The 8,655-nt window shown below is 52.7% G+C and overlaps 2 protein-coding genes across 2 annotated transcripts; one reads left to right on the top strand and one right to left on the bottom strand.

Annotated features, from left to right (window-relative positions):
• Window positions 1-5,747: 5,747 nt before the first annotated feature.
• On the top strand, window positions 5,748-7,474 carry NECHADRAFT_93804 (uncharacterized protein; the record flags this gene model as incomplete). The annotated part of the gene is made up of 4 exons (XM_003051273.1): window positions 5,748-6,100; window positions 6,241-6,532; window positions 6,603-6,835; window positions 6,889-7,474. 4 exons carry the CDS (start codon window positions 5,748-5,750, stop codon window positions 7,472-7,474), a joined length of 1,464 nt encoding a protein of 487 aa, XP_003051319.1.
• A 216-nt stretch (window positions 7,475-7,690) lies between these two features.
• NECHADRAFT_100656 (uncharacterized protein) lies at window positions 7,691-8,655 on the bottom strand. The gene has a single exon (XM_003050887.1). The coding sequence runs from the start codon at window positions 8,513-8,515 to the stop codon at window positions 7,892-7,894; it is 624 nt and encodes a 207-aa protein (XP_003050933.1). The 5' UTR covers window positions 8,516-8,655; the 3' UTR covers window positions 7,691-7,891.

Genomic DNA, 8,655 nt, shown 5'->3' with positions numbered 1-8,655 from the left:
GGACGTTTCTGACCAGCCCCTAAGCCCTCGTGTGAGGCCAGGGCCAGCCATGACAGGTCGTGGCGGAGGGCACGGTGATCCCGGGCATCGATCGGGAGTTGATTGAGGTGGCCTGAACATGAGACGTGACGGACATGTTGTTGCTGCCCCCCTCCATGACCGTGATGGAGCAACTGTAAAGACGAGACGTGGTTCTGGAGAAAGTGGGTTATCCGACATGGGTAAGGTCGTGCCATATGGGGGTCCAGCATGCAGGGCGGTTACCTGCTAAACAGAACGATATAGATACAGTATAAGCATGGGCCCCCGGATGGCGAGTCGGCTTGTCGCCAGATGAGAGGAGGCATCATTGGAGGGATTGGGCCCCCCTGCCGCCGTCCATCTGGTGATGGCCGTTTTTCGAGGCCGGAGAATTGATGGGGCAAACATGTTCTCTGACGACTTTGGCAGGCGCTTTCATGATCGACTCTCGGTTGTTTAGACGTTTCTGATGAGCAAGTTAAGGGGTTCTGCAGATGGCCGCAGTGACAGGCCGGTTGACATGACGGGACGGGACAGCAACTCTGCCGTGTGATGCTATTTCGAGCCTCGGCGTCGTCGTCGTCGTCGTAATGGTCAGCCAGCACTCGCTGACAATATGGATGAGACCGCCATCATCCCAAGTTCCAGCCAGTCCAAGGCGTATGATGACTTGATTGGGCTCATTGCTGATGCTCCTGCTAATTTGCTGAACTGTATATTTCCTGTTTCTGGGCAGAGCGGCTGCTGCGGGAATATGCAAGATCTAGGATCGTCGTTGGAGGATGTCAGAGTCAGAGAGGAAGAGCAGCAGACGTTCCATCGAAAGGAAGGAAGCAGGGGTCGTGCGGAGACCTACCTAAGGCAGGTACCAAGGTATGCATAAAGTGGACTTGCAGGGGGCGGGGTTTAACGTCGCACGAGGGGCTCTTTTGACATGGGGAGCTTAAGGGGTTATCGTCCGCTCTTGGGCTGATGATGGAAATACCACGCTCGGATAGGGAATAAACAACTGAATTATTGATGAGGCTGTTGACGAGGCAAAAAAGATACTAATTACGGGTTTTTGTCCGTATACTGATCAAAATTGACCAACTGAAGTATACTTGACGATGCAATATCCTCGGTCACTCTAACAGCTCCCGCATCACAAATGTTAGAGACTCAGCCTCACTATATGTACCTATAATTATCTATAATTATCCATACACAAGTCCATTTCACCTTCAACAACTGAATCAATATTCCGACGCTGGTGAACCAATCCTCTCCAAAACGTGACATTTCTCCTCAAAAGCCAATCGCCTTGATCCTCAGCTGTCTTGGCCCAAGCTTCGTCTCGTTAGCGAACCAGGGTTCCAGGTTTCAAGCTCGAGAGGGGATGCTTCGGAGTCGTTTCAGAAGCCCCAGTCTGCCACCAAACTGTGATGCACAGCCTGGTTTTGTGCACGCGGCGGGATGACTCTGTTCGTCCATGTATGGGTGGAAGATGCGAACCATTCGTCGATCCCCTTACCTTAACCCCAGTCTCTCATGTTTCGGGCAGCATGATGTATTCCTGAAGATGGTGCAGCTCCGCCTCCCCTTCGGAAACGCACAACAACCCAAAATATCGACTTGCGATTGCATGTTTGGTTTAATACGGGAAATTATCACGTCTCCAAGGGTGTCGCCTACGTCTGGGATATGTTTCCCGTCTGCGAGGATCATCCATCACCAGTGATCCTGGCCGCGAAGCTTCCTTACCCCCCACAGCCACACAGAGAGATGATTTTCATATAAATTGAAGGAAATTGGGATGAACCATGGCAAAGAAAGCAACACGACTCAGTACCAGCTAAATTTTGATTGCCCTGTCATCCTGCCTTACCTTGTATTCCTTGCAAGAGCCCCAGAATCAAGTTACCAAAGACCCGTCGGCCCCCCGTCTGATGCCGCCCCCGACAATCGTCAATCGGCACGACCGGGTCTGCCGCCAGTTGATTAATTAACATAGCTTCGTCTCCTTGCTAAGCTTGTTTCTGTTTCATGAAACAGAACGGGTCCTGTAATCTGCAATCAATCATTCAAGCAAACAGAACGCCGCACATCTGCTGACGGTTGCATCTTCTAGAACTTTGACAATGGAGCCTCAATCAATTTTTTCGAGATTTTTTACCGTCATATTTTGTCATTGTGGCGGTGACCGATATTAAAGGCGACTTTCGGGATTCCCATATGAATATAGATGAATTATTAATTGGAATTCTATCTTTGGAGACGTATATAGTGGTCATCGTAAGAGGCTCAATCTTCCGTCGGGTCATCTCAGTCCAGTTGATTGCCGGGCTGCTAATCAGAGCAAGGGGCCTCCAAGCCTCAATCCGAGACCGATGCATATTCGCACGGGCGAATCAAATCTTGTTTTAGCCTATCTTCTCTGGTCAACTCATTTCTCAGTGTTTGTATCCCTTCTGGTTGCGTCAAGCCCAAGTTGTATGACAAACCTAGACTCCTGGACGATGCAGCTTGCCATCTAATCTCCTTCTCCCGTCCACGTCTTGCTTTGTTACGGAGTAGCCTCCAAAAAACAAACATATGGTCTAATATCGCTCAGAAACTTGAAGCCATCCGTCATTATTGCATTTTCCCTCGTACAGTGCAGCGTTCCGTCGTCTGCGCCGTCTCCATATAGGGTGAGCTCCATGTTAGCGAGGTAGCAACAGTCAACAACGACAACGTTGTCGGCAACATACAAGGTCAATGGGGCCCTAAGATATTGATCAAAAGTCAAGAATGACAAGTCTGTCCAGCTTGGCGAGACCCCGGTCCTTGGGGACGGGTCGCGTTCCTGCATTAGCCTCCATCCCAACTCGACCCAAACCAACAGTGGGATGAGCAGCCTCAAAGCATGGCACCAAAAATAAAGTGATGGGCAATCCAACTCAAGTTAGATTGCGACATATGATAACTGATCTTCCCTTTCGGATTTGTGGCATATGTCATACTCCATGTTCCGAAACCTCTTTAACCACCCTGCAAGTCCAGGTCGAGCATTCAGGCCAAAGCTCATAGAGCCGTTCGCTTCGTTATGGAATCGCTCTTGCATGTAAATTGTTGAACTCCAGCATCTATACTTGGTCAGCAATTCCCCCCCTCCCGCCTCATTCAAGTGCAGTTTCATCTCACTCACCTCGAAAGGCAATATTCACATTGCACCCTTCACCCCGCCCACTGCTTGTACAATGTGGTTTATAGCTTCCCAGTAAACCTAATATGAGTAAAAGAGAAAATAAGTAAATTATTTCGTAAAACTCGAAGTTGGAGTGGCCCCTTCATACCAGAGGCATGGATAGGAGTGCCCCGATCGAGACTTGCGCAACTCATGGCTTTGTAGCTCCTCAAACAAGTATTGCTGTTAGTGACTCATGGCATTGAAATCAACTCTGAGCAGTATATCCCTATAGTAGACAGCAAAATTTGAGTCGATACGAGTAAAGAATACTAAATATAGGGCACCTCCCCAGTGGAAGCAGTTGGCAATTACTCAAGTCGGAGTAACAGCGGCATGGATCCGAAACAACAGGCCATGGTCTGAAGAAAGCCTGGCTAACAAGATACATTAAGCCTGCCGGCCCATTGGGAATGCCTTCATACTCCCTATCTTTAAGGCAACTGCTTCAAGAATGACAACGCGATACTTGTAGCGGAGAGTGACCCGATATAAGAGAACCCCAATTATCACCTTGCTCATCAAGTTGATAACTATTACGTCGTCACGTTTATGCGATGTAGCGTGCGCAGAATGAGCAGGAATCATTTCATGTAGGTTCAGAAAGCGTGCTTACTTGCCCGAAGTACATGTTTGTGTGCGGCGTAGGGTAAACGGTTAGCAAGGGGTGGCACGCATCATGAATGCGCAACTGCCTGATCTCATGTTAATAGTTGAGGAAATAGGATTGGGTTTCTTATGGATGCTCCTCTCTTAACACTGGACTGCCGGAGAGTTTCGAGCATGTTAACTGAGATGGAACCTTCATGATGCAGTTACGCGTTCTGGGCTCAACAATGACGACGAATTCAGAGGAGACGGGGTGTTCAATAACAGCGGTGAATATTTGCAGATCAAGGGAAAGGGAAATAGAAATATACCAAAGCGGCAAGTGAAACAGTTAACGTTAAGGGACGAGGGGAGGAAAGGGGATCGGTGACAGATGGGGGCACGGGGGAACAGTGGCAAACGAGAGAGAAGACGGGAATCTCAAAACATGGGACAATGAAGACGTGTCATCCCAACTTATTCTTCTTGGTTGAACGAGGCTAGACTACCCAACATTCTCAGATGAATCTCCACATCCTCGGAAGAAAAGGAAACTTCTCGTAGAATGTCAAGAGTAGAACAGCGCCACAGACAGAACAATCCCAGTCTAGAAATTTGGGGGGCACCTTTCTCGCCAAGGAACTCTGACTGGGGGATATTATTAGCAGCTCCTGTCTGGGGAAAGCCGGTACCAGAGATTGATTAGATTGATAAGATGCGATTGTCATGACCGCCCCGAGATCGGACGCTTTTTTAAACAACGCGCCGTGTTTTCTTAAATAACTCGCACTATTTATTGGGACTGCTCGGATAATAGAGCAAAATAGGAATGAGGTGTACGTAACGAGAAAAGCTCTCGTTTTGCGATCTGGTAGGTGACGCCGCATCTTGCTCCGGCTGCATTGCAACATAGAGACCAAAAGGCGAAATCTGCTCGTCTCATGACGAGAAAAAACGCGTGGGGCAACCAGTCTCAGGGGAACCTCTCAAACCCCCGCGCTCTCGCATAGCCACGGGGGCAGCAGCATATGTACAGAAAGAGTGGCTTACAGCAGCTCGCAGACCGCCGGGTCTGTTGTTCCATGCTGTTGCACCTCAAAAGGAAAAATCGGAAAACTTCAAAAGTCACGGGCCCACTTGGCTTGGGCTGAGATCACAGGGGAAAGAAAGCACCTCACTTTACCGGGAAGGTTCCTGGGCTTCTCACCATGGAAGCAAAAAGAGGGGCAATCTCGAGAAGCTGTTATCCATGATGGGCTCTTTGCACGGTTCAACTGTACCTTACCCTACAGATACTAGCTCGTCAGAACCGGCAAACTCTCGATGGGCCATCATCAAGTGACGCACCTTTGACGAAGAGATTGGGCCAGGCTTCGCAATCGCCGATTTCTCCCCCTTGACATTGGCAGAAGACCAATCTATGAGCCTTTGACGTATCGCCAGATTGTGCTGTAGCTCTCGTTGGCCGCAATGGCTGTTTCCATGCTTGTATCTTGAAGAACCCTCGTCAGATTCCTCTCGTCCGTTTCTTCTTTTCTCCCCGCTTCACAAGACTCGGTAATCCACTTTCTCACCTTCTCCATCAGCAGCCGAAACCCTTGCCTGTCACACTTGATTCGGGGAAAAAGAAACATTGTCTCTCTCTTGGCGAAGCAGCCATCTTTTTCTTCTCTCCCTTCCTCACACACACACACCTATCCTGCGCCTGTTCTAGCCCGCTTGAAAAAAAGTCCCGCTTTCTATCCCGGCTACTTTCCGCTCCCCGGCTTGCCTCGACCGCCGGGCTGCATCGGCCAAGCTTCGGAAGCCCCCGTTACTTATCAGATCCTGGGGTTTGGAAAGACACCGCGACAGCGCAGGGCTCACACTGTACGGAACAAGAGACAGAAGGGAAAGAAAGAAAGGGACAAGTCAAAATTTAGCCCCAGCCATGGCGCGCTTTGTGGATTTGGACGAAGAGGAAGACGCTGGGGCGGGCCCTGCGGGTGGTCCTCGTGCTGGGGGCGCCCGAGCTCATCATGAGGCCGCCGCGCCGCCGCCTTTGCCCATGCCCGTGCCGGTCCCGATGCCGGGTCAGCTACAGTTACAACATGACGCCGACCCCCAGCTGCAGCAGCTCTCCCAGAAAGAGCAGCATCTCCTCCTGCTCAAGAAGCTTCACCTGCTGTCCGCCAACGGCCGGAATGGACCTTGGTCGCACTCCCTGTACAACCCAGAGCCGATAGGCACCATGGACTCTTCCACTTTCAGGGCGCCCGTCACGGACGCGATGCAGATCTATCCGTGAGTTGGAGCCCTCTTTCTCTTTGTTATGATGCCCAATGCCTCAATGGTTCATTCCTTGAAGCCGTCCCGCCCATCATGAGATGTTGCCAGCGCCTTGTGTCTCGTCATGATAACCCTCATACTGACCCCTGACCTAGCATCGCCGTCGCCGTCGCTTCCTCCATCGACCTAAACACCCTCGATGCCCTCTCCCGCACGTGTCGCCTTATCCATCATGGCCTTCTCCAGTACCGCACCATCCTCCTTGCCTCCACCCTCCACTGCCGTAACGAGAGCATCCCCGTAGATGGCTCCGAGACCTTTCGCTACCGCGCTCGCGCTGGCAACTGGTTCTACATGGAGGATGGCCGCAGCTACAACGGCAAGTCGGGCGACTGCGCCCGTGACATGGTTGGCGAGTGCCGTAGATGCGGCGAAGTGATATGCAGGGTACGTGCATGAGCCTGTGAGCAGCCGAAGCTGTTAGGCCGCAGTGCAGACGCTGACCGGCCGTGTTTAGAACTGTGCCATCAAGCCACCGGCTCCTGTCGCTCTCCGTGAGAGGCATAGGAGGCTCTGCAAGCCTTGCGTCCACGCCCCGATAGCAACCCTCGCTAAACCCCCTCTGGATCCTGACCTTCCCCTCTCCTCAGAGGCTGTGTCGCGACAGATTTGCAACTGTGCAGACGCGTGCGTTTGGCTATGTCAGCCATGTGGACGAAGTATCCGCGGTGCCGATCATGAATATCAACGGTATGTCGCTATTATCCCCTGGCCAAGTTGCGCAAAGCTAACAACGGTTCCAGCATCTGGCGCTGGCGAAACCAGTATGGCGAGGTCCTCGGAGGTCTCGGTACTGGTATCGGCGAGGGAGACCGAGGCGTCATCTGCGGCCGTGAGGCAGACTGCTGTGCGGCTAAGGAGCGCGAACAGCAGCTGGACTGCGACGCCGAGGACGCCCGGGACGGAAACGTTGCGACTCCGGGCGGCACGACCCACCCGGCGCCGGTGGATGCGCTCATCGATGAGCTCCGCCTCACCCACGAGCGGACACCGTCTCCGTCCCTCGGCCCGGGCTACTTGCGCCACGAGATCGAGGGCATCGGCGGTATCGTAAAGCGTAAACGTGTCCGCATGGTGCGCGTTGGTCATTGTGTCCCCGAGTGGGAGGACGAGCGTGGTAGTGGCAGCCGTGTGCTGGGCCGAGAGGTACGGGGTGTGCGCCGAAGCTGGTGCGGCTGGTGCTGGCGTGTCATCCCCGGCGAAAAGGACTACCTCAACGAGCCGCCTTCATCATCGTCTTCGAGCTCAGGAGGCAGTCGTCGAACGTCGACGTCTACCACGAGATCGAATGAGTTCAAGCTGAGTCGAGGTGAGCTGCAAGACATTTAGTGGACATTTTTAAAGTATATGGTGGATCCACGTGCACCTTGAAGGTGCATGAATTTTGCTGTTAAATACAGCAGTTACGTATAGGTTGATTTTGGTAGAAAGAGGGCTCTCGCGGATTCAAATGGCATACAAGATCCATGGATAATAACGTGGTGGCGGGGTGACAAGACACCCTGGCGATAGGGGTAAAATACACAAGGCTGTTTGCTTGCATTTGGGGGAGTTCTTGGTATTTGGCAGTTATACAAAGTGATTTTGCCCATGCGGCCCGGGCTCCAAAAGATCCGCATCTCTCCATGCTTCCTCACGCCACACATAATCCTACACGTGCCCCGGACGGTCTCGTATGTTTGTACAGGTCCGTTCCACCTATGCTGCGCCGCGCTGCCCTTGATGGCGTATTCGGTAATAATTTCTCTACAACTCGCCGCGGTAAAGCATCTCTGTCCTCCGCTTGCGGTCCTCCCTTGCTTTGGTCCGGATAGCACCCCACCTGGCCTCCCTCCGCTCTTGCTTGGCCTGAAGGGCTTTGAGATGTCCCGCAGGTGCCGGCGCAGCCATCTTGACAAAGATTGTTGAGCAACCAAACTTCTCGGCAAGCTTGTTGACACTCCAGGTCACAGGGTCCTCCGCCCGTAGTCTCTTCATTTCTTGAATATCGGTAGCCTTGAGGTTGTAGTTGGGGTCTCGGCGAGGATAGTTCATTTTTGGAGGTAGTTTGCCTTCGGCGGGAGGGGCCACAGGTGAGCCGGGAGTGTGTCGAAGGCGTGTGATGGCAGCTCGGCGCGCATCATTGGGAGGGAGGAAGAGGAATGGCGTGTGGAGGGGAGAAGCCTCGGAGGCGGGGGGGTTGTAGATGATAGAGTCGGCGGCGGGAAAGGCGGTCTTTCGGTCGGGTTGGAAGGATTCGTGAGGGGCAATCTTGAGTGACCGCTTCGTTCGAGCCGTCGTCTTGTGGCCACGGCTAGGAATGAGAGGGAGCCCTGAGGCAGGGGACTTGAGCAGCCGAGCGGCTGGTCGGGCGAGGCTTCGGAACTCCATTGTGGCCGATGAAGTCGAGTGTCGTCGGGGAGTCGAGACGAGTGGTAGGAAGGAGAAGTAGTGACAGGATTGACGAGGATGACAACTTCTCACAAGAGCCTCGTTAACCGGGCTGAGGGCGATTGGCCGCGGCAATTGAC

This window comes from Fusarium vanettenii, assembly GCF_000151355.1.
Source record: "Fusarium vanettenii 77-13-4 chromosome 5 genomic scaffold NECHAsca_5_chr5_3_0, whole genome shotgun sequence".
NCBI classification, from domain to species: domain Eukaryota; kingdom Fungi; phylum Ascomycota; class Sordariomycetes; order Hypocreales; family Nectriaceae; genus Fusarium; species Fusarium vanettenii.
The sequence above is the reverse complement of the archived record's forward strand: the minus strand, read 5'-3'. Positions and strand labels throughout refer to the sequence as shown.

Excerpts from the sequence above, each read along its gene's own strand:
- NECHADRAFT_100656 (XM_003050887.1), bottom strand. The coding sequence starts at position 8,515 with ATGGAGTTCCGAAGCCTCGCCCGACCAGCCGCTCGGCTGCTCAAGTCC.